This window comes from Pinus tabuliformis, chromosome Q, assembly GCF_031772625.1.
Source record: "Pinus tabuliformis cultivar Carrire ecotype Pingquan chromosome Q, CPIR1, whole genome shotgun sequence".
NCBI classification, from domain to species: Eukaryota; Viridiplantae; Streptophyta; class Pinopsida; order Pinales; family Pinaceae; genus Pinus; species Pinus tabuliformis.
Window position 1 is genome coordinate 173,200,901 of NC_142296.1, and position 27,359 is coordinate 173,228,259.

The 27,359-nt window shown below is 38.5% G+C and overlaps 1 protein-coding gene across 1 annotated transcript in view; it reads left to right on the top strand.

Annotated features, from left to right (window-relative positions):
* Nucleotides 1–27,359, top strand: part of EMB2771 (E3 ubiquitin ligase) — a 497,708-nt gene that overhangs the window by 76,838 nt on the left and 393,511 nt on the right. Inside the window, exon 4 of the mRNA XM_089384149.1 lies at nucleotides 4,273–4,556. Within this exon, the coding sequence (XP_089240275.1) occupies nucleotides 4,273–4,556 (284 nt within the window). The remainder of the gene's footprint in view (nucleotides 1–4,272; nucleotides 4,557–27,359) is intronic.

Here is a 27,359-nt window from a genome sequence, read left to right on the forward strand (position 1 = left end):
GCTCTGCTGTCGGTACTACAGCTCAATGCCAAAGGGGGCTGGAATGCAAACTTGTACACCTTTGCATGGCGTACACCTATCACTCTAGCTGAATCAGCTGGAGAGCCCCTGGGATACATCAACACCTGTCCTTCCCTGAACAGTACCTCATATCCTCTGTCCTCCAACGCTGAGACGGATATGAGGTTCTTCCTCATCCCTGGCACATAAAGAACCTCTGACACCTTCAAGGGAGGTTTGGACTCCCTCTGAAATGTCACTGTCCCCACCCCGACTGCTCTAACAACTCTGTCATCACCGAGTACTACCTCAATATCAGTGCCACTCTCTGAAAGCTCTGAGAAGTACTCCCGGACTCCTGTCATGTGACGTGAAGCCCCACTGTCCACATACCAGATACCTGTAGATGCTCCGCTAATCGAGGGAAAAGCATGCTCCCTCTGAACCTGTGTGGCAGGTGATCCTGCACTAGAGGACTCACATGTAGTGAACGCAAACTCCCGGTCAAAACGACCTGCAAAGTCCTCAATCTCAGCTGACGCTGCCACATCCTGGGTCTTCCCCTTCTTCTTCTTCTTCTCCGGACACACAACTGCATAGTGTCCCATCTTCTGACAATTCCAACACTTCACTTTGGAATAGTCCTTTTGTGAGTTACCCTGTTTACCTTTACCTTTGCCTTTGCCTCCACCACCGCTTGTGGAAGCCTGCTTCTTCCCTTTGCCTTTCTTGCCTCCTGCCACCAGTGCTACGTCCTCATCCTGCTCAACTGGCTTGGCTGCCCCAAGCTGTCCTTTCCTGATCTCTGTCTGTATACAATCATCCCAAAACCTCTCCCATGTGGGAAGGGTCTCACGTGCACAAACCCCATCAGCAAAGTTCAACCATGAACGGGGGAGGCCATTCACTGCAATACGCACCAACTCAGTGGATGGAATGGCCTCTCCAATCGCTGCCAACTCATCTCTCACATTGGTAATCTTTGTGAGATATCCAGCTGCACTATCATTCCCCATCTTAATGTTCTTCAGCTTCTCCTTCAGGACCATCTTCCGGTTCTCATTGGTACTCTGGTAGAGATTGGACAATGCTGTCAACATCTCATGGGCATTGCTCTTTCCTCTCACATGAGGAATGCAATGGTCTTTGATTCCGTCTAGAATCAGCCTCTTACCCTTGTTGTTCTTTCTATTATAAGCTGCCAACTGAGTAACATCAGTAGGCACAACAACAGGGTGCTGTGCTGTATGCACCATGATATCCCAGACTTCTGCCTCCTCAAAGATACTCTGCATTCTCTCCTTCCAAACGCTGTAATTTGTATGCCCATCCAACCTATCCTCCACCCTCAATCCCAATGACATCTTGCTGTCCTAAAACTGAAAAATAGCACTGCTGTGGTAAAGATAAAACTGCTGTTTATGAAAAATCAGCTTGCTGGAATTTTCTGAGTGAAAAAATCAGCAGCTGTATTTTTTTCCTTTTGCTGTCCCAAACTGCCCTTCAGCGCTCAAGCTCTGATACCATGTAAAATTTTCTGTTTCCCACCCCGGTTTTCAGTTTCACCTTATTTCTCCCATATAGTTAAATGCCCATTCCCATAGCCATACATTTAACAGACTGAAAAAATAAATATTGCTGAAAACACAAATTCTGGAAATTTTTCAGAGTGCTGGAAATTGCAAAAATAAAAAATCAGCAATTAAAACAGCCATAAAAACACATTTAAACTCAGTGATTTTTGGTCAACTTGACCCTGGAAAAACCCCCTACAACTCTTGGGGAAAACCAGTTTGAGAGCTCTTCTTTATTTCTGGAAAATGCCTTTTACAGAGAAAATATTTTCAGCAAAAATATCAGCAAAACAGAAATTTTTCCAGCAAGCAAAACTTATCTGTTTTCAGCCCAAACGACAATCTGAAAACTGCTGGAAGAGCTGTACGGACCGTACGGATGTACGGACTGTACGGACGTACGGATGTACGGACCGTACGGACTGTACGGACTTGTACGGACGGCCGTACAGACTTGTACGGACAGCCCTCGGGAAAAGTGCAGAAAATCGCCTCCTCGATATTCGTGCTGAAAAATAATTTTTTCACTGTTTTGCTCACTAAATCTGCCTTTTTCTGCTTGTTCTTTATGCTGTTCAGATTTGCTGAAATGCTGCCTTGGTGTGTGTGCCAAACTGCTGCCTCTTTCTCCTCCTTGTCCAGAAATCTCCCTTGCTCTCTTGCTCTCCTTCTCCCAATCTGCTCATGAAAGAATGAATGATCTTTTCCTCCTTTTCCTCCCTTAACCCAACCCTAAATGACTTTTGGGTGATCCCTAAATCCAATGGCTGAAATAGATTTAGATCAATGGCTGAGATTAAATGCTCATTTAAATCTCACTTTCTATTTTTTAATTCACCCCACTTTAATAAAGACCCACTTAGTCATTTATTTCCAAAGTCACTTTTCCTTTCTAATTTTTCATTGACTTTATAAAGTCACTTTAAAATTAGACTTAGTAACTTTATCACTTAAAGTCACTTTCAAATTAGATTTAACTTTATAAAAATTATAAAGTTACTTTAGGAGAAAAATTAAATTCTTTTGGACACTTTTCCCTAGGCCAAAGATCAAAGCCTTAGGGAACCACCTGTCCTCCGGTACCAAATTTCAACAAGAGAGATGATAGCTTTGATGTAGTAGCCTTCCTTCAAGATGAATGATAAACTATTGAGTCTTTTTCCTGGTGCCCTTCCTTGTGTCCTTCCCTGTATCTTCTACAAATGATGTCCTTCAAGGTAACTTGTATGAATGTCTTCCCTTTTATATCAACAAGAGTGATCTTCAAACTACCTTCTCCTTCACCTTAGCTCTAATACCATGTTGAGAAATCAAGAGGGCAGCTATTAGGATGATTTCTCTTTTCTTGATAATTGCTTGTGAAGTTATGTTGGCCTCTTATTACTTTTATTATGTTCTTTTCATCAAACAATTACCAAAACCATCACAAAAAGACAATGAACACAAGATGTAGGCTCCAAGCCAGGGCAAAACCCCTCCAAGGGGAAAACCCAATAAAATTCTTCTCTTATTATAGAATCAGATCAAATGAGAAATCCAAGACCCAAACAACAAGACCAAGACTTCCAACAAGACCCAAGTCAGCCCTCCTTCCAAGCTCTTCCAACAAGACAAAGTCAACTCAAGTCAACACAAGACAAAGTCTTCCAAATTCGCTCAAACTTCAGATTTTTGCGCCCCAGCAACAGAATTTCAGACCTGCAGTAAGTCTGGAACTTGGCCCCTGCAACTTTGCACGTGTGAGAGATTTAGGGCAGAAACTTCGATTTTTCTTCCTCCTTGATCTTCACTTTCTCTCCCTTGACTTCTCTCTCTTCTTCACTTGTACTTCGCTCTTCTCGGCATATAATTCAAGATTTGCTTGATCTGCTCCAAATTAGGTCAAACTGTCCTCTATTTATACATATCCAGAAGGTTGAATTGTTCCTTCCAGGGCCGACTTGTTCAGGCAGGGCCAGCATGGTCTTGTGGGGACAAAAATGATATTTTTGATTCAAATAAAATTCTTTTTCCATTTTCTTTTCAAAGTCCAAATGGGACTTGATCCCAATACAATATTTTGACTTATGACAAATATTCTTTTGACTCGATAAACCCTAGAAGCATCTAGAAGCATGAAGAACACGCTTGACCTAATTAATAAATTGACTTGAGCATGAAACCCATGCTTGTAATTTTTTTTTGATCTTTAAATAAAAATATACAGTAACATAACTACATTAGCAATTATGAAGACTGAACCTACTTTCCAACAGGAAGTACTGAAGTTGCTTTTTGTCTTGGCAATTGGTTGCCAGGGTGTATATATATGCGATAATATGTTATTTTGTGCTGGTATTGGTAAAATATTCAGGTGGTATCTACTTGAAAAATGTGAGAAACTCAATCACTATTTTATGTAGGTGATTGTAAGGATGATATCTGAGTATGATTCTCTGTTCTTGATGTTAAGTTGTTAACAATAATTCTTTGTAGTAATGTGTTAACTGCATTGGTTAGAAGTCACCTCATTTAAAAATTTAAGTTCAGTTTAATATGCACTGAACTCGATTTTATATTTGTTGTGGAGTGTTTAACTTGAGATCTATTTTAAACAGATGTAAGCTGAGCCTATGGCTTCTATTTTACTATTTTGCAAGTTCAGAGGAAAAAAATTGAATGTTTGAAGCTGCTTAACATTGGATGGAAATAATGACAGGTGAAATGGTTTCATTTCCAGTACCTCCTGCTACTGCATCAATCTGGCCTGTTCCATTTGGATTGCTTCTACAAAAGGCAGCTGACGCAAATCATCTATGTACTAGTGGAACTTCTGCTGCATTTCCATCGATGCCATCAACACAAGAATTGGGCCGTATTATTAGAGAGGGTTCTGGAACTCCTGTCAATAATTTTTTTTCTCCCAATTTTCAATGGCCAAATTATGATTGTGGAGCCAATTTCTCACACTACATTCTGAAGCATACTTTGGAAGAACCTCAGGTTTGTTTTTATATTTATTTATTACTGTGATTACTTACTCTATTTTGTTTTCAATTCGAGAACCCATATTGGTTTTTAATATTGACATTAATATTGGAGCCTGTTGTTTCCACCTCTAAAACCCCAAGGGATAAAATCCTTTTCAGACTATTGCTTTGTAATGAAGCCACTGTTGGATGGCAGGCTGACCTGTAACTGGAAGATAGAGAACATGCTGCATCCATGTGAGAGCTTGATTGCCTATATGAAATATTGCGATCATCATCTTCTGTTGATTGGTCAGATTCTCTTATGTTTCAATACAGGCTTCAATACTTCGAATCCATGCATCAAATTTGCCCCATTCAACTTGTTAGCAATACAAGGAACACTTATCATCACTGTTGATTTTAGGGATCTTCTTATCTGATAATTACTTATGATTTTTTTCATTAATTATTCTTTCATTTGCCTTCTTCATAAAGCAATTAAACAGAAGATTTCAACAGTAGAAACATAAATAAAAATAGAGACTGCCAAACACGAGACAAGCATTTTCCTTGGGAAAACCCACGGGGGGGAAACCCCAGCAACCTTTTCCTTAGAGAAGTTATGAAGTTCAACAGAGATACATCAAAGTCATAGACAAACTGATCAGCAAGATGACAAGACAAACTGTCCGCCAAGAAGCCAAGTCAAGCCTCCTCAAACAGCTGCTAGAAGACTCGGTCAAAGGTCTGAATTTGGCTCGTTTCTACCACAGAAAGTTCGGACTTCTCCACAGAAATCACCCATAGAAACTCGGCCTAGAACAATCAACATGTGCGAGCAGCAGAAGAGAGAGAAACAGTCACATGTGCGAGAGAGAGGGAGGTCAAACAGCTGGAGAAATCTGTCTTCTTCGCTTCTTGTCATTGGCCTTCTTCTCCTTGCCCTTCTTTGCTTAGATGAACAGAAATATGCTTGAGATGGGTGATCTGAATGGCCTCTTTGGAGGGTGAACGAATGCTTATAGTCTAAGTTACCGGATCCGGCCCTCTGGGGTACAGGATCCACGGATCTGATCCGGATTCGGATCCGGATCCGTCTAAATACGTCCAAGAACCGGCACGTGGCGTATTAATGTTTGTTAGAAACGGATGTTGAAATTTGGAAACATATCCCGTGTCACTTTTCTGGATTTTTAAGTTTTTTGCCATGCTGTTTTTACTTTGTAGACATTCATGGTGTCTGCGGCATAGTTTTAAAAACCGCTCAGAAAAACCGGTAACCAGTCAAACCGGCCGGTTAGCTAGCTGGCCGGTCCGAACCGGCCTAAAAACCCGGTCAGACCCTTCATTTGCCCGATTTTTGGCCCTAACCGGTGAAAACCGGCCGGTTTAGGACAGAACCGGCCGGTTTGTATCAAACTGGCCGGTTCCGTCCTAAACCGGCCGGTTCCGTCCCAAACCGGCCGGTTCCGTCCTAAACCAGCCGGTTTATGGCATGCCCACCGAATCTTGGAAAAAGGCGTTGGTGGTTTGTGGTTTAGGGGTTTTGGGGGGGAGGTAAAGGTATTTTCCCTCCAAAAACACCCTCTCCAAGCTATAAGAGCCCCCTCTCACTCTCATTTGTCTCACACAACTGATTTGGAGTGTTTGTGAGTTTGTTTGTGAGCTTGGAGAGTGTGGAGTTTTTGCTGAAGTAGTCATCTTGGAGTTGGAGTTGGAGCTATTTTGGAGATAGTGTGTAGCTGTTAGTGGAGTTGCCTTCTTCAAGAGCTATTAAGGGAGCTAGTTTGCAGTTCCAGGTAAGGATTTGCACTTGATAATTCCTCATTTGAGTAACGAGTTTGCTGTCCATGATTTTTTTTTTAATGTGTTATACTTATGAACTTCTCACTTCTATGATCTATCATGTATGCTATAAACTCTCTAGCTCTATGCTATCAAATTTTGTAGCTTGAGCCTTGCATGTGCATTTGTTTTGCTACATTTATCTTTGGTTTTCCATTTTGCTTAGCTGCAATTTTTTTTTAAATGGCAGATTTCTTTGCAAATTGTTATTATTTCAAGCAAACATGGCTCCAAAACGAAAGGACAGTGCATGGGCTCATTGTGATGTAATTGATGGAAAAATGATATGCAAATTATGCCATAAATCTATTGGAGGTGGGGGTATTCTTAGGTTGAAACAACACTTGGCTGGGGTAAGAGGCCAAGTAAAGCCATGTGATGCACCAAATGCACTGTTAGGTCCTATTAGGGCAGAATACATTGCCAAGCTTGAAAATTTTTATGAGGATAAGGCTAGGGAGAAGGCCATCCAAGATGAAATTGCAAGGAAGAGGGAATTATTAGAAGCCATGAAAGAGTGGGTATGATGATTATGAGATTCAAGACTCCACTTCTATCCCTTCCACCAATGACCCCTTTCACTATGTTCATCCTTCTGTTGGACTTGGCCAACCATCAAAAGGAACAAAGAGAGCAAACATCCAAAGTTATTTCTCATCTTCTGCCAACATTGCCTCTTCTAAATCTAATCCCACTTCCTCCCAGCCAAGTTCTCAACCCACTTTGGATCAACATTGGAAAAAACAATGCAAAGAAACTTCTCACCAATACATTGCTAGATGGTGGTATGATTCAGATATCCCATTTAATGCTGCTCGCTCACCTTATTGCCAAGCTATGTGGGACTCTGTTATAGCTGCAGGAAAGGGCTTCAAAGGCCCTAGTATGCATGACTTGAGGGGAGCTCTTTTGCAAAAAGAGATATCTTCCATTGATGAGTATTTGGTTGAGTTTAAAGAGTCATGGCTCAAAACAGGTTGTTCCATTATGTCAGATGGATGGACCGATGGAAAGAACCGCACTATCATTAATTTCCTTGTTTCTTGCCCTCAAGGAACCATGTTTTTGAAATCAGTTGATGCATCTGATAAGGTAAAGGATGCAATCCTTCTTTTTGAGCTTTTGGATAACGTTATTCAGGAAGTTGGGGAGCAACATGTTGTGCAGGTCATCATTGATAATGCCTCAAACTATGTTCTTGCTGGAAAGATGCTTGAGGCCAAATATAAGACCATATTTTGGACTCCATGTGCTGCACATTGCATAGACCTCATGCTTGAGGATATAGGCAAAGTGGAGTGGGTAAAAAACACTGTAGAGCATGCCAAGTGCATTACAAAATACATTTACAACCACTCATGGGTATTGAACCTAATGAGGAAACACACTGGAGGCAAAGAGCTTGTTAGGCCTGCAATTACGAGATTCGCAACTCGCTTCCTCACGTTGCAATGTCTCAATGGTCAACATAAAAACTTGCAGAAAATGTTTTCCTCTGAAGAATGGTCTGAATCTCGGTGGGCTCGTAGACCAGATGGAAAAGACACCAAAAAGAAAGTGTTAGACACTTATTTTTGGAAAAGGTCTGTAGAGCTTGTGAAAATTACCGAGCCCCTTGTTAAGGTGCTAAGGTTGGTGGATGGGAAAAGATTGGCCATGGGCTACATTTATGAAGCTATGGATCAGGCAAAGGAGCAGATACGGGCAGCTTACAAGGACAGGTTAGCTAAATATGGCCGTATATGGGAGATCATTGATAACAGATGGAACAATCAACTCCATCGTCCTATACATGCAGCCGGGTATTTTTTGAACCCAAGGTATCACTATAAAAATCGGCTAGGAGATCAGCATGATGGGGAGGTCAGAGCTGGATTGATTGATTGCTTGGAGCGCATGGTCCCTAACCATGTAGACCAGTTGGAAATACATAGACAACTTACTATTTTCAATATGGCAAGTGGTACTTTTGGCAAAAACTTGGCAAAGATGGCAAGAGATGTGGACCAACCAGGTACGCAATTCCAATTTCCATTTTGTTTTTCATTTCAAGTTAAAATTGTTTACGTTCTTTACAATTCAAATTATAAACTAAGTTACTAATTATTGTCTTTTTCTTTGCAGCACATTGGTGGGAGTCATTTGGTGGTCAGTGTCCTCAATTGCAAACGTTTGCGATTAGAGTCCTCAGTCAAACTTGCAGTGCTTCAGGTTGTGAGCGCAATTGGTCTGTTTTTGAGCGCATACACACGAAGAAGAGAAACCGTTTGGAACAAAAACGGTTAAATGATCTTGTTTTTGTGCAATACAACCTTTGACTGAGGAGGAACCAAATGATGAGCAAATCTCCTGATCTAGATCCCATTGTGTTGGACGATATTGATCCAACATCAGAATGGGTGGAGGAGACTGAAGATCCTGTGTTTGAGGCTGATTTTGATATCGACATGGCTTTAGCGGGGGATGAGGCAGATTATGTGGCGGCATCAGAACCAGGATCAGTAGCGGCATCAAGGAAAGGCAAGGAACCAATGGAAGGCACTAGTCGTGCAGGTCGACAAACTCGTGCTTCCATTAGGTCCACTTCTATTGTCATTGGTGGCATTGATACTGATGTTGCAGATCAGGCTGAGGCATCCTCAGACTCTGAACCAGATGATGTCTATGTAGCTCCTGATGCTGATCCTGTGTCTAGTAGTGGTGATGGACTTGATGATTGATCATGTGTACACTGTAGACTTGTAGTAGGCCAATGGCCTCATAGCTTGCAGCATTGTTTTTGGACTTTATAGGCCATTTAGAGCCTCATTTCTTATGTATTTTGCTATTTTGTCGATGATATGTATTGCACTCGGTGCCATTTTGATATATTCACCTTTGCATGGTATATAAATGAGCAAACTTTGCATATTTTGTCTCTATTGGCTTGGAATCATGGTTTTACATCTTAAAAATAGTTTTGTTTCCTTAAAAATTAATTATTTAATGTATTTTTTTAAAACCGGTTCGTTTAGACCAAACCAGTCCCGGTTAGACCGGTTCCGGTCGGTAAACCGGTTCATTAGGTGGACCGGTCCGGTCACCGGTTCCGGCTTTAAAAACATTGGTCTGCGGGAATCACATTTGGGTCTCATGGGTTTCATATAGACGTAGAGTAGATAGTTCCGCAGAGTTTTTTATTTTCTTCGTTGACCTTGCAGAAAGTGAATGAACAACAGACAAAAAAACCGAGCTTTCACCACGCTGCAAAATCCGTCCGAAATTACAGACTTTCATCGATCGGTTGATGGAAACGATGCAGAAATGCCAAGTTTCGGAGAGAAGTCAGTCCAACATGAAATGGCTCTTGACTTAAAACTCGAAAGACGGCTAGTGGCATCAAGATTCGAATGGAGGGAAGCCAGGGGGAAGTCGTGACGTTGGCAGTGATTTTCGAACAAATTGTAATCAAAATAGACCTATATCTAACTTAGACCGATATTTTGACTTATAGATTGGGATTTTGACATATCTATATATATATATATATATATATATATATATATACATTTTTTTTAATTAATTTAAAATTTAAAATGATATATAAAATTTATTCAAATTTCAAATATATATATATATATATATATATATATAATTTTAAATTTATTTTCGTCCTAATAAACTTAAAATATAGGTATGTATTTTTTAAATTATATTGCTTTTTATTTATAATTTAGTTGACTTATAGATTGGAATTTGAACATAAATTTTTTATTTTAATATATATATTTTTCTAATTTTTATTAATTAATTTAAAATTTAAAATGATATATAAAATTTATACAAATTTAAATATACATATAGATATATAGATATAATTTTAAATTTAGTTTTGTCTTAATAATCTTAAAATATAGGTGTGTGGGCGTAAACTAATGATGGTGTTTTATGAATGCAAACTTAAAAAACAACAATTTGTTAATTTGAAGAGATAATTAAAGATGAACTTGAATATATGGTAAAAGCACAAAATGAATGAAAATGATTTAGCTTTAATATATATAAAAATGTATCAATATATATTATATAATTTTATTTACAAAAATTGAGTGTAACTATGCGAAATTTGATTTTTACTTATAGTATTTGTTTTCACATGCAAATATAATGCATATAGATTATATTCCCATCGATGCTAACTTTGAGTACGTGAGCAAAGGAATTTTGCTACAAAACTTTTAGAATTGTAGAGAATACCTCAATCACATTTTTCAAATTTATAATTTCAACTTTATATATTTTATAAAATTATGATAGCCATTATATCTTTGAAATTGCTTGGACTTCTATGAGTAAAAGGTTCTTAAAGTTATCAAACAATTTGTAGGTCTCACTCTATACTAGTGCATAATATAATTTTTTTAAATGATTAAGACCCCAAAAAGGTTATAGAGAAGTAATTGAGGTATGCATTTTAACATTTTGATATGTCAAGTCAAAAATATATTAAAAGTATATATTTTGTGTCTATTATTAATTTTATTATATTTTTTGTACTTGCCGTATCCTTGCAGTATCCGGATCTTGGATTTTAAAAAAACTAGCGAATTCGGATCCAGATCCGTATCCGTATCCGTATCTGTATCCGAATTCTGGTAACTTAGCTTATAGTTCTCTTGGAGGGGTCAAATGGGTGCCTCCTTAGGGCCAGGCTGATTTGATCTCAGGAAGGCCGACTTGGACTTCTTGTGGAGCCAAAACCAAAAATTTCAAAATTCAAATTTTCTCTTTAAAGCCGACATGAAGATCATGTCATATAATTTTTTCCTCTGACACAATAGCATGAAGAACATGCTTTACATTATTTACAAATACATCAAGAGTAAAATATTAATTATGAACACTGACCATAGCTACAAAAATTCAACAACCAGTAGGTATTGCCATAGGAATTTGAGATTGTTGCACCTGCACCTTTTGTGCCATTATGTTATGGAACATAGCCTAATATCATGGAAGGTTATCTTCACCTTTGCATCTGTTAATGTCCCCAGGGTAGTCTAAGTTACAAGGAAAGGTTGCAAAATTTTGAAAATGTCTTGTTAGGAAAAGATAATTTTCTTTGTTTAAAAAAGCCAAAGTAAAACCTTGCTTACTAGAGACAAATGATTAAAACAAAAGGAAATGCGAATTTCAAATTTGAAAAGAAATTTGTCAATTAAACATAATCTTCAATCTCAATTGAATATAAGGATCAAATTGTTGCCATTGACAAAATTTTATTAATTGACAAATCAATTGAAGTATGTTTGACAAAATGGGTATTTCCACACAGATCAAACACCTTAAGTAATTGTGCAGGCAACCAAATCAATGATCTGTACACTCGTGTTTTACATGATTAAAACCTTCAAAGAGGGAAACAATCCACAACCCTAACCAACGTGGCAACTCGAGGCAATATATCAATGCAAAAGAAAATTATTGTACATAAGAGTTTCTCACAATCAATCTTCAATAAATGGCCCTCCATGTTCTTTAAATAGAAATCATGGACTAATCGGGGTTTAAAACATGGATCAATATAATCATTAATATTGAGGATAATATGAACCATCAGATCACTTTATGTCTAGAACATATCGTGATTGTTGGATTACATAACTACAAATGCATACTAGCCCTGTGGGTTAGTTCACTTGGTCAAGTCTCTGTTATTAATGCACCTTTGCTATTGAGAGGTCACAAATTCAATTCTCTTGACACCCTCAAGGTTTCTCTTGACACCCTCAAGGTCAAGCTCCGTGGTTGATGTTGAGAAATCTAAAGTGCTGCCACTAAGATGATTTCTCTTCAACTTGATAATTTCTTGTGACATATTTTTAATTTTCTTGATAATTATCTTCTTACATTATTATGTTGTTCTTATCATCAAACAACTACCAAAACAAGAAGATCAACAATACAAAAGAACACATGATATAGGCTACAAGCCAATGCCAAAACCTCTCCATTTGAGAGGAAAACCCTCAAATCACTTCTCTTCTTATGGATTCTTCAAATGACGAATTCCAAGACCTCTAGACCAAGACCAATACCCTTCCAAGACCAACTCTGACCTTCTTGATGATGTGCTTCCTCTGTCCAAGTCAAATCCAGTCAAATCTCTTCCAATTGCACAACTTCGACCCCCAACTACATAATTTCGGCCTCCACTGCAGGTCTGAAATTTTCGGCCCCTACAACAGTCGATGCCTCATGTGTGAGCAATTTCAGGGCTTCCAAGGCTTCCTTTGTCCTTTGCTTGGGTTTCTTCTTCTTTTGTAGGTGACCTAGTAGATCTTCCTTTGACCTTCTTTCTGCAATTTCCTCAACTTCGATCTTGTAGCATCAAAACCCTAGCCTTCCTTCTTCGCACGTGTGATAGAGAGGGAGAAACAACCCAAAATTTTGTACTTCTTCCTTCTTCGCTAGCCTTCTTTGCTTCTCCTTTGCTTAGATGATGAGAAGATGAGTGAGTGTCCATAGGAGGTCAAGTTCCCTCCTATATATAGGCTTCCAAGGAGGACGACATGCCCTAATGAGGCCAACTTCTTAGCTGCCAGGCCGACTTGGTCTTGGAGGGTATTTTGACACTTTTAAATACAAAAATAATTCTTTTTACAAGTTACAATGTGCCCGATGGGGTCTTCTTCATATGACAATGACTCTTTTGACTTCTTGACCCTAGGACAAACCCTAGAAGCACTCAATGGGTGCTTGACCTCTAAATAAAAGACCTTGAGCATGAAACCCATGCTACAAAAATAACAATAATAAATTTTCTTTCTTTTTACAATATACAAGAATCAAAAGTACATTTCATATTTATGAAGACCGAACCTAGTTACACATTTCAACACTCCCTCTTAACTAGGGAGTTATTGATAATGGTACATGTACATTCTCAAACTGAAGAGATCTCATAGGAAGAGTTGGATTTGTAAGCCATCTCATAAGCTATCATTTCAACTTATCTCTTTGCATCATACCAACCAACATTGTCACATAACAAGGCCTTGACTAACAACTCTCTCAAGGCACATACCCCACCCAGGTGTTCATAAGGTATGTCCTTTTAGGACAACTCCTATCTTGGCATAACACATCCTCAAGGAATTTCCTCTTCGACCATTGTTATCTTGGATGCCCTACTTCATTTTCAAAGAGTATCAGAACCTAGATGCTTACCCAATCCTCCATTCTTTCTTCATGAAGTGAAGACAAAAATGATGTGTCTATCTCTCCCTCTCAACTAGAGAGGATATATTAACCAGTCCAAACTTGTCTCTCAAATGCACAAATTTCTTATTAGGAAGAGATTTTGTCAAGATGTCAACTACTTGTTCATCTGTGGAGATACACTGTAGTTGCAACACTCCATCTTGCACCAACTTTCGTATGTAGTGATACTTGTTATTATTGTGTTTTGTCTTTCCATGGAACACTGGGTCTTCAGACAACCTTATAGAATTGGTGTTGTCTTTCCATGGACTGATGGACTGTAGGGTCCATCAGTCCTTTAAATGTGCTTCTTACTTTCCTTGAATGTGCCTTTGGCTGCTCCATGTCCTTCTGCATCTGGAAGAGTAGATTTCAACCAATTAGGTCTCTTTATGCTTTCAAGGATGATCACGTGTTGAACCGGTTCAGATTTGAATTTTCTTCCTCCCTAGTGCATTCTTCTTCAAATATTGGAAGTTCATCATCAGAGTCCATCGGGAGGTCCTTTGATTTCTTGAATGCAATACTTTCATCAAAGATCACATCTTGGCTTACTTCTATTTGGTGTCCTTTTATGTAGATCCTATATGCCTTTGAAGTGTTACTGTAGCCAACAAATATACCCTTCATGCTTGTAGGATCCAACTTCTTTCTCTTATCTTTCAGAATGTGAATATAGAAAAGATAACCAAATATTCGGAGATGGTCTACGCTTGGTTTCTTCCCAGTGAATGCTTCCTCAGGAGTCATGTTGTCTAGTGATCTGTGAGGACTTCGATTTTGAACATACACAACAGTTTTTGTTGCTTCACCCCACAAAAATTTAGGCAAGTCTTGATCATGTAACATGGCTCTTACACTTTCCTCAATTGATCGATTCTTTCGTTCAACAACTCCATTTTGTTCAGGATTATATGGGACTATCAACTCCCTCTTAATCCCAACCTCCTTATAGAAAGCTATGAGTTCCTTTGATGTGTACTCTCCTCCATTGTCAGATCTTAGTACCTTTATCCTCCTTTCTTTTGAAGTTCTCTACTTCAGCTTTGAAATCTTGAAATTTGTTGAATACTTCATGCTTGGACTTCCAACAAATAGATCCCAATTTTCCTTAAGTGGCCATCAATGAATGTTACATAATATGGATGACCTCCAAGAGACTTTGTAGACATAGGATCACATACATCAAAATGGATGAGATCCAGGACTTCTTTTGACCTTGAAGCATTGCATTCAAATGGTCTTTTAACATTTTTACCTAATGCACATCCCTTGCATACTCCTTCATGATCCTCCTTGTGTTCAAGGGTGCCATTCACCATTGAATTTAGAGTTGGTAATATTTTGTAGTGAAGGTGTCCAAACCTTCTATGCCATGTTCACATGGACTTACTACAATGTGAACCAAAGCTTGAGAGAGAGGGGTCAACAATTTTTAGAGTCTTCCTTCACGAATCCCAATTATCTTTGCATTTTCGATGCTAGAGCTTTTATCCCGAGCCACAACTTTTCTGTCTATAAAAATGACTCTATTGCCCTTATCTTCTAGACAAAAAATAGAAAGTAAGTTCTTTTGCAAACTTGGTACGAACATAATGTTATTGAGATGGATGTTTCCTCATTTTCCAGCTCTAGCGAGGTTGATCCAATTCCTCTTATAGGATATCTCTTCTTATCACCAAGTTCAACAGAGTAGGAAGATTTTCCTATTGATAAGGTTTGTAGTTGTTTGTGCTCACCTGTCATATGTCTTGATGCTCGAATCCTACTGTAGCACCTGCTAATGTTTCTTCTTTTGTGAAATTAATCAACCAAATTATTTGCAGTTTCCTACGACAAATATCGAAACATATACACTGCAGCCTTCACAAATACAATACCGCGGAAGAAATAAAAAACATTGGAAGAATAGATGCACACACAAAATAATACACCATTACTTTTGGACCAATATCCCTGGAAAAACCCAAATTGGGAAAATTGGTGCAACAACTGAAGGTTTGATTATTATGTAATAGTAAATCTGAGTTCAAGACTATGGATGCTCAAATCTAGCAATCCATGCAGAGAAAATAACTCACAAACGTCTAGTGAGAAAAATCTCACTTCCATTGGTGATCTGACACTGACCTTAGCTCAAGATGAGCTACCCCTTGCTGCCTCTGCGTCAGCTTGCTGGGACCAATGTCTCTTTCACTCTGCTGATCAACTGCTGTTCTGGAAACTCGATCTTCTGGCTCTCTGGGCTCCCACTCAGGCTTCTGTTGGAAATACTGAGAGGAGGGGTGAATCAGTATTTCTTTTCAATTGTTATTTTTACCAGTGAGATCACTTATATTTAGAACACAAAATGAACAATAAGAATAAATGCTTTTATTAATTTCTTCTTTACAATAAATCAAGTACAATATATGTAGGGCTCCAACCCTAGATGAAGGCATCGATCTTCAATCTCCTAGGCTCCAACCTGTATTTGCCAAGCACTGACTTGGACTTCCAAGGCTCCAACCTTGTCAATCTTGAGGCACCAACCTCAAGGGCTCCAACCCTATATCTGGTACAGTCTCCAACCGAATTTCTTGAGGACTCCGACCCTCTAGGGCTCCAACCCTATCCTTCAAGGCTCCAACCTCTTGAGCTCCAACCCTTGCTTTACTTCGTTAAGATATATTTGGTTATACTTCACGGCTCCCAATGTCTTCTTCAATGAGCCCTGTCAATCTTTAACTATCTTCACTTTAGTCTCCACGTCACATCATCAATGACAACCTTATTCTTCACATGGTGTCACCACTGCTCTTCATGCTACCCAAACAAAAATTCTTGAAGGTCACCTCATGATGACTTCAATGCATCACGGGCTTCAATGCATCATGGTCTTCGATGATCTCCACAAATTTTCAATATGTTGCTTGACAAAGTTCTCCAAATCTGCCATATTCTGTTGTCAAGAGAAGATTTCAACAAGCTCTATTTGTCAATCCCAATAAATCAACACTTCGACCACGACAACTACGACAACTTCGACCACGACAGCTTCAACCACGGCAACTACGACAACTTCAACCACGACAACTACGACAACTTTGACCACGACAACTACGACAACTTCAACCACGGTAGCTTCAACCACGGCAGCTACGACAACTTCAACCACGACAACTACGACAATTTTGACCATGACAACTACGGCAACTTCGACCATGGTAGCTTCAACCGCGGCATCTTCAACTACGGCAGCTGCGACAACTTCAACCACAACAACTACGACAACTTCAACAACGAAAACTACGACAACTTTAACTACGGCAGCTGCGACCACAACAACTACGGCAGCTTCGACCACGACAACTACGACAACTTCTCTGTTCCTAGCTCGAACCTGTGGGAGACTATTTAACCCAAGAACAATTCCACAAACTTGTCTTTCTTGCTTTTCTAGGCTGTAACTTCTTCTTTACCTCTTGTCTTGTCTCCACTGAAAAATCCTGAGCTTGAATGGACGAATTTAGGTTTATATTTATAGTGATTTTTCTTATAACTGAAGGGACACGTCTATTTCAAGTGAGGCCAACTTGTATGACTGAGCGTAGGTCGGCTCACTGCTAAGAATAATTTCCTTAACTTAAAAATTCAATATCTCACAAACTATTGGGAGTTTCGGGGCAAATAAAGGCTCGTTAGAAAGAGGAAAATCCTCTTTAAGATGGTCTAGGATACATTTTGAAAGGACGCCCCCAAGGTGTCCAAAATAATTTTTCTTTATGACTGTCCTTAAATTTTGTGCATAAAAAGTTTGGGACAACATGAAGAATGTTTGGGACAACGTGGCTTCTTCATTGTTATCAATGTCATCATAGGATCATGGAGTCATTATGTAGGAGTGCAACATCCATGTAGCATGACGCATCAACAATGTCATCAAATACTAGTGCAGTCATAGTGCAACATCATTAGGAGAACTCCGAAATAGTCTTCCAACCATCAAATGATCTCCAACCATGTTATCAAGACCTCATCAATTGTGGTCATTCATCAAGAGTATGACATCATCAAATATAGTCCTCCATATGTCATCAAGGGCTTCTAAATACTTGGCACTTCTTAAGACTTCTTTATTAATGACTTGACATATTAATTGATGACATTCTTATCAAACAAGAGTTATGACATCATCATTTGGAACTTGGCATCTATTGTCTTCAACCTTATCATCTCATACTAGGGTTTCATGATATTCATTAAGCATCTCAAGAATATTTGCCATCTCGGCCAATGCCATATTTACATCAATGACAACATTGATTAACAGCTTCTGCCTCTGAAAATTGACTTCTGCCCAACAAATACAGATCTCCCTCTGAAGCTCTACGCTGCCTCTTTGCATTGCGTCAAACTCTTTGCGGAGTAAGCTGTCTCTTTGCTATGCACTCACCGGACTGGAAAGACTTCCTTCCAGCCTTACTATCCCTGCCCCTCTCTCATTGCTTCGAAACTACTGAATCATCTTCGGCAACACACACCTGCTACTCTGGAGTTCAATTTCCTAGCAATATTGAATTCCTCTCTCTCTCAAGTGTGTTCTCTAAGTGCCCATCAAGCTCCTTCTTATAATCTCTCATTGGAGCACAAACGACCAAGATTAAATCATAATCAAGGGCTAGGATTAATTGGGAGTTGATCCTCGTCTTTATCTAGAAGATTCACACCAGATTTAATTAATACCCTTTAATTAATCAAATTTCCTAAGTTTAGACTTAGGAATACATTAAAAAATGATTAGTTATTTTAATCAAACCATCTCTAGGTGGAATTTTCCCAAACGATTTATGGGTCTTGGAGAATGCACGTGTCTTAGCCTCTTTGCAAAATCTCGAGGCTAGAGCACATCTGATGCTACATAAATCAACATGTGGATTACTCAAATATACTCATCACCAAATGTGCCTTTAAGTGCTGAGAATAACCCTTCGTCCTTTGTAGAAGTCTTGGTCATACTATTCTTGATGGATAATAGGAGATTCCATAATGCCTTGATACCTTGCTTGAGATGACTTGCTACCATAGAACACTGCTTCAAAGATTTCTTCAAGGATGTAGTGATCTTCATCATGCCCTTAGCCAACCTTAGCTCTGATACCATGTTGAGAAATCTAAAGGGCTGCAACTAAGATGATTTCTCTTCAACTTGATAACTGCTTGTGATGTATTTTTAATTTTCTTGATAATTATCTTCTTACATTACTATGTTGTTCTTATCACCAAACAACTACCAAAACAAGAAGATCAACAATACACAAGAACACAGGATATATGCTGCAAGCCAGGGCCAAAACCTCTCCACTTTAGAGGAAAACCCACAAATCTCTTCTCTTCTTATAGATTCTTCAAATGACGAATTCCAAGATCTCTAGACCAAGACCAATCCCCTTCCAAGACCAAATCTAACCTCCTTGATGATGTGCTACCTCTGTCCAAATCAAACCCAGTCAAATCTCTTCTAGCTGCACAACTACGTATGAGTAGTTTCAGGGCTTCCAAGGCTTCCTTTGACCTTCGCTTGGGTTTCTTCTTCTTCTAGGGCTTGTAGGTGACCTAATAGACCTTCCTTCGATCTTCTTTCTGCAATTTCTTCAATTTCGATCTTGCAACATCGAAACCTTAGCCTTCCTTCTTTGCACGTGTGAGAGAGAGAAACAACCCAAACATTCGTCATTCTTCCTTCTTCCTTCTTCGCTAGCCTTCTTCTGCTTCTCCTTCGCTTAGATGATGAGAAGATGAGTGTCCATAGGAGGTCGAGTTCCCTCCTATATATAGGCTTCCAAGGAGGACGACATGCCCTAATGAGGCCGACTTCTTAGCTTCCAGGCCAACTTGGTCTTGGAGGGTATTTGACACTTTTAAATACAAAAATAATTCTTTTTACAAGTTACAATGTGTCCAATGGGGTCTTCTTCATATGACAATGACTCTTTTGACTTCTTGACCCTAGGACAAACCCTAGAAGCACTCAATGGGTGCTTGACCTCTAAATAAAATACCTTGAGCATGAAACCCATGCTACAAAAATAACAATAATAAATTTTCTTTCTTTTTACAATATACAAGAATCAAAATTACATTTCATATTTATGAAGACCAAACCTAGTTACACATTTCAACTGTTGAGCTGGTAGGAGGCAATCCCTTTGGGTGAATCTGCCTGGTACAAATATTCCTTGGACATAGCGGTCACTGATCTCTGGGGTTCGTGAACCACATAGAAAAAAACTTACAAATGCATACTAAAGAGACACTTTTATCTAAAGACACATTATACCACGTTGATTTTAATTAACTCGAAAGTGTCTAGATATCTTAACATCCCTCCTTCAGAACATCTTGGGATAAGATTGAAAGATTTACAAAGGTGACATGATAGGAGAAGGAATGAGGAATCAAAGCCTATCCCCTTTGAATGACGATTTTGTAAACTCCTAGCATAGATCAGAGTTTGAAAAAAATTGCTTCTCTAAGAGACTTTGTGAAAATGTTTGCAGCTTGATCATTTATAGAGCAAAAAATGAACCTGTGCATGTGATCTTGAAAAAGATTTATGATGAGGTGCATGTGTAGTTGAATGTGTTTGTTGTGTTGACTTTGAATTGGATCTTTGGCCAGCTTGGTGGTACATCGATTGTCATGACTCATAGTAGAGTGTGGTTGGATGTTTCTATTGGAATCCATATGCTGAAAGGATTTGCTGAAGCCAGAATGCTTCTTTGCTTTTCATTATTTGCTGCTCGGTACTCTGCTTTTTCTGAAGAAAGAGCAAGAGCTTGTTGTTTCTTACGAGCCCAAGAGACAAGTTTGAAACCAAGATTGAAAATATAACCTGCAGTAGACTATCAATCAAAATGGCTTTCCTGCCCAATTTGAGTTAAATGAGCTAAGTCAGTCTCTATGCATGAATAGCATGCACTAGGTAATTGATAAAAGAAGGAAGGTGCTAGGGTTTGAGGGTTGGAATTTCTTCAGAGCAACAACATTTCTATTCCATCATTCGTCCTCTATTCTAGTGTTTTGTACTCTCTGCAGGGGATATCATTGGACCAGCTTTGTATTTGTCTCTATGGTGTATTCATCCTCTTGGCTAATGCAAAATGAAGTTTGAGTATGCTTTTCTCCAGCTCTTGAAATTTGTTGGTGCATTGTGGATTTTTTGTGCAGCGGTTTAAAATTTTATCAGGTCTTTATTTTGATAACATCTACCACTTAGGGCACTTTCCAATCTCTTTTTCTTTACCGTTTCAAGCTATTGTAAAGAGAATTTCCAGCAAATCATTTGAAATCTTTCTCATCACATCTTTGGCTGCTTGATTGCATGCCAAAGATTATTTTGTGTGCTGTTTTTGCATGTTTACACACAGATTTACAGGGTAATTTCAGCAAATGAGGACTTAGGGACCCTCCTGAGGTTGGAAAAACACCAACCAAAAAAGAAGAGGAGTTTTGCTGGTGACAAGCTGGGCAAAATATCCTGTGCGTTAACACTGATTTCCCACTGCAGATTTTCATTTTCCTATGGTCTAGACTCTAGATTTCTGAGCTAACAAGTTCCAAGGTTGAAAATTCACAGGAAATAGATCTGGGGAACAAATAGTTTGAGGTGAAATCTCTGAATTTGCATCAAGCAGCGATTCTCAAAATTTCCACAAGAAAGTGAGACAGAAAGAGAAACAGAATACTGATAAACACATTGATAGACAGACAAATAGACAAAGGGATGTTGAAATATGTAACTAGATTCGTTCTTCATAATGACATATGTAATCATGATTTTATGTATTTGATGTAATAAGAAAAATAAATTTATGATTGTTAATCTTGAGGCATGGGTTTCATGCTCAAGAATTTTTTTTTTATAGGTCAGGCCCCCATTGTGAGCTCTTAGGGCTTGTCAATTGAGTCTACAAGTCATTAAGATCATTGTCATGTATAAAAGATCCATTTGCGCCAATGTTATCAGAACTGGTGGAACCGGCCGGTCTGATCGTTTTTGGCCCAAAACTGGTCCAAACGGGGCCTTCGAACCAGAATTGGCCGGTTCGATACTGAACCAACCGGTTCAAGACCGGTTTTGTTCTGTTTGTACCTTCCCAGGTCAGCGTAAAAAAGTTGTCTTTTTTATTATTTTTTGATTTTTTCTGTTGGTTAGCTGACTTCGAATTCTCCCCTAGGCCAACCTGATATTCAAGCCTATGGTCCTCAAACTAATATTCAGGCCTATGGTCCTATTATTGCTACAGATTTCATGGTAATGTAAAAAATTTAAGTAAAAGGATGAAATGAGAGATTAAGGAGAATGTCACTTTTACTTTAAGTAATGTTAAATTCTTAAAGTAAAAGTGACATTCTCCGTAATCTCTCATCTCCATCCTTTTACTTAAACTTTTAACATTACCATGAAATGACTCAAGATGTTTGAGAGTGGTTCCAACCTCATTGAATTTCATATGGTGAAAGTAGAATTTTAGATTTCACTCAAAATCCAGCAGATTTAACAATTTTCAAGATTTCAGGATTGCAAGGATTGCAATATTTGCATTGGATTTTGTCATGTACAAGGGTAACGAACTAGTATTTAATAAAGATCATCAATCCCTCCATGTACTTTGATGCTAGTGGCATTGGATGTCAAACTCCTCTAATAATGACTACTAAAAATGTACCCGTCACTCAAACAAAATCTTGACTTGACATGCTATGTTTTTTCTATCTTATTTTAATGCTTAGAAGGTTATATTGATGACAATGATCCCAATATAGGCAATGATTCTGATTATATGTAGGTATTTGTTGTAGCATAATATTTTTTGGATGCTAGAGGCCATCTAGAGCCTATTTGTTGATGTATTTTCGGTTAGGGATGGATTGCACTCAATGCTATTTTGGTTATGTGCACCCTTATATGATATATAAATGAGAAAGTCTGCATATTTGTGTATAAATTGTTTGGATTCATATGGATGCACATGAATATATATGTTTTTCTTTAAAATATGAATTTTATATGTGTTTTTGGTAAACTTTTTTTTTTATTCTCCGGCTTTTTTACTGGTTTTGGTCTGGTTCCGACCGGTTCCCGGTCCACAAGGTTTCTCGGTTTGATCACCGATTCGGTTCTGATAACATTGATTTGGGCATGTTATATATTGTAAAAAGATTTATGTAAGTCAAAGGCAAGTCAAAGAACTCTCCAAAGACCAAGTCATAATGCAAAAGAACAAGTAGGCCTTCTCAAGCATCAATTTGGCCTAAAAGCTTGGAAGAAGAGTCTATATATGGGAGAACTCAGCATCACTTAAGGAGGCATTCGTTCATCATCAAAGAGTTTGATTTAAGCATAGTTTTAAAAACCGTTCCGGTCCAACCGGTTACCGGCCTAACCGGCCGGTTGGGAGGCTCACCGGTCAGAACCGGTGAAAAAACCCGGTTAGAAGCCCCATGTGCCCGGAAAATTGACCTAACCGGTAAAAACCGGCCGGTTTAGGTCAAAACCGGCCGGTTTATTGCTAACCGGCCGGTTTTGTCCTAAACCGGCCGGTTTATGGACAGCCCATTGAAACATGACAAAAAACGCAGTTGTTTAGTGGTTTAGTGGTTTAGGGGTTATGATTTTCATGACTTTATCAATAGGAATGATACATGTTCTAGATACTTCATCTCTCAAACCTTACTACAATTTTCTAAGTTCTTAAAATATCACTGCAATTCGGGAAAATTGAAATACCATTGTAATTCAGACCTTTGTAATCCACTGAAATCTTCAGACCTTCTTTAGTATCATTATAGTTTCGGACCTCTATTAACCAAGGAAGATTTTGTACCTCTGCAATGTTATTAGGCCTACAATCTTCGGACTTCTATACGAAGTTACTGTGATTCTTGGGTTTCTGTAATACTCCGGACTTTGGATCTTTGTGATTCTTGGGTCTCTGAAATACACCAGACTTTGAACCTCTATGATTCTCGTGTCTCTGAAACACCTCAGACTTTGGACCTCTATGCAGACCTATTTTAATTTAGGGGCAGACTTTTTGTCTGTCATTTGGTTCTCTTCTTTTGTATAAGCTTCTTGCTAGTCTTGTTATACTTGATCTCCAAATGATCAAGCTACAGATGAAATAGTGATATTTCCAGCTACCAAGGATACAAACCATAGCTTTGATACCATGTTGGAAAATGGTTAGGGCAACATATTAAACCTAACATTTTCCTTAGATGAAATTTACTTGTGATATTAATATCTTCTTAGTGGTTTAGAGCCTCATTGCTTATGTATTTTGTCGATGATATGTATTGCACTCGGTGCCATTTTGATATATTCACCTTTACATGGTATATAAATGAGCAATCTTTGCATATTTTGTCTCTATTGGCTTGGAATCATGCTTTTAAATCTTAAAAATAGTTTTTTTCATTAAAAAATAATTATTTAATGTATTTTTCTAAAACCGGTTCGTTTAGACCAAACCAGTCCCGGTTAGACCGGTTCCGGTCGGTAAACCGGTTCATTAGGTGGACCGGTCCGATCACCGGTTCCGGTTTTAAAAACACTGGATTTAAGTAAGAAGAAGTCACCGAAATAAGGCAGCGAAGGAAGGGATAATCTCAAGCAAAAGAAATCGAAGGTTTGCATTTGTTTTAGGGCTTGAATCTGTCACATGTGCGAAGGAAGATTAGGGCATTCAACTATTGCAGAAAGGTTGAATTGCAAACCTTTAGGAAGCCGAATCAAGATAAGAAATACATCTATCTTTCAAGCGGAGATCACAAGAAGAGTAACTCTAGTCAAGCGAAGGAGGAAAAAGATTGAAATTACCATAAGTTTGCCACATGCGCGAAGAGTATAGTCCATTGCAGGAGGTCGAGAGTTGAAGTCAAGGAGGCCGAGAATTTCAGACTAGTGTTGCTTTAGCGAAGGCTAAAGTTGAAGAAGAGATTGCAGCTGAATCAATAGAGGATTAACTTTGACTTGAGGCAAGTTGACTTGGTCTTGGAGAAGTTCTTGGTCAAGGGTCTAGGTCTTGGAATTCGTCAATTGAAGATTCTATAAGAAGAATTCTGTGGGCTTTCCTCTCAAGATTGGAGAGGTTTTGGCCCTGGTTGATCACCTATATCTTGTGTCCTTTGTCTTATCTTTCTTTATGCTTTGGTAGCTGTTTGATGAAAAGGAACACTAATAATAATGAAGTACAAGAAGAAGCTAATAAGGTAAAGTAAAAATATATCACAAGCAATTATCATTGAAAGAGAAATCTCCTACACTTGTTGCCCCTAGATTTCTCAACATGGTATCAGAGCTAAGGTGACAAGTCAAGGAAGAGAAATTCAATAAAGGACACTCAAGGACCGAATTTCGAAAAAGAATATCAAGGGCATCAAAGCATCAAGAAAATCCTCTCATCTCCAAAACCTTTTGAAGATAAGGGCTACATTATCATCTTGAAGGAATTATCAAAACCTTAGTTCGCTCAAAGAAGGATTCTTCACTCAAAAGCACTCTTGGGAACCTCACTCAATCATCACCTCAAGAAAAGTGAAGACCTTAAAAACCTCCTCCACGAACGAAAGAACTTTGAATCATCTTGAAGTTTACACATCCAAGGGAAGCAGAAGAAGGCGTTAGCATCATCATCAAGAAACCAAGGAAATCTCCCCCTCTTTGAAGGATCATCTTTTGAAGGAAGTCCTCTCCATCAAGAAATCATCTTCATCATCAAAATCAAGAAGGTAGCAGATTGAATACATTGTCATCAAGGAGTATCTTCTCAAGTAAGTATCTTTAATATCCTCATTAGAATCTATCAAAATGTCTTTTTGCAAGGAAAGCAACAAGTTGGTTGGGGCTTTAAACCTTCTTGCATGGATGAAAAGGACTATCTGAACCTTATAGAAAATGAAGTCATGGAAAAGGGCTAAATCACCAAACCTCCAAAGGCAAAAGCTCAAGCTTTTTCAAAATTCATGAAAGGGGAAGTAAGGGCTCAAAGGATTCTCATTGAATCCATTAAGGATCCCCTCATTCCCTATGTATCACAATTACAAACATCAAAATATATATATGGCAAACTTGTAGAATTGTTCTCCGTATGCACTGCACGAGAAGTAATCTCGTTAAGACAAGAACTCTACAAGATGAAGATATCGAAAGAAGAAGGAATAGCCTCATACTTTATGAGGGTGTTTGAAATAAGGTACCAAATACAAGAGTTGGGAGAGATAATGTATGATAAGGAAATGACTACTATAGTACTCAATGGACTACCAGAGGAATGGGGTAACTTTACATCAAGCATCCATGGGATGAAGAAAGCTACTGCATTCAATGAACTATGGTCACTATGCAAAATTGAAGAAACTAGGTTGAAGGCAAAACGTGATATAGGATCAAACGAGCTAACTCAAGTATATGCTGCCATGGCGAAGAGAAAAGGGAAATTTGGAAAGTTTGGTCCTCAGAATAGGAAGAAAAACATGGCAAAGGTTCAACGTTATGGATGTCAAGAACATGGGCACTATAAAAGAGATTGTCCCAAACTCAAGAAGGACAATAAAAAAAAGAGGGATAGAAGAAGCCCATGTCACCGAAGAAGTGGAAGAAGCTGAAAAGAAGAAATCCTAGAAGGAAGAAGTAAAATATCTCTACTATGATTGAGATAAGTCTTATCCACCTAGTTCTTTTCATTTTTTTGTAAAATATGGCTATCATGATAGGATGCATCATTTTAGGAGATGGCATCATAGGAGCATACGACTGAAGCAAGATCTCAAGACATCATCATAAGAAGCTTGAAAGATAATTGAAGAAGAATTCTATGACAATCATCATTAGAAGGAAGTAGCTCTTGGTAACCTCATTAGAAGCATAAGTAGTGCTTATGGGTAGAAGAGAATCATCTAGTATATGAAGCTCATCATACATCATTGGGAAGGAGCATTTGCAAGATGAGGATAATCAAGATCCTTTGTTGGAATCTTCATTAGAAGGTTTATTTCTTAGAAGAAGCAAATGTCTCGCTGAAAATTCCACTTTGGATGGAATTTATTCTTTGAAATAATGATGGTATGATGACAAAGGAATGCAACATGTCGAGATGGTTGAAATACTTTCAATCAAGGAAAGGAAGCTACGAAGAAAGCCTAGATGACCAAAAGGAAGGAAAGAAGTATGTATGCATATGTTTGATAAGATAAGTCATGTCATTATATAGTTGCAAATAACAGGGATAAATACTCTACCTCATGAGTATGATCAAAGGAAAGGGATCTCTTTTGTTGAAAGAATGCATGAAGGCATGGGTCACATATTGTCTAGATGAAATCAACATAATATGTCCTTGTATGGAATATGAGGTGGTTGACAAGGATGAAAGAACTATAAGTTCCTGGGGAACAATATGCGACGAAAGAAGGAAAGAAGAGATCATGAAAGATGCAACTATGATCACATGGAAAAGGAAATCAACATCTGATGACGAGCAGGTTTGACTATGATATCTCCATAGGAAAGATATGAAGACCTTGGGAAAGGCTGGAAAGAAAGAATACCCTTGACAATGGAATATTTGGGAGATGTGTCAATATGTATGCAGGATGTTGATGTTGCAACAAGCAGATGTCATGATGAGGGGCCATCACAAAAGGTAACTTTAATTTGATGTTCATTTTTGATTTTTGAACAATATCTGGATGGGTTGATACA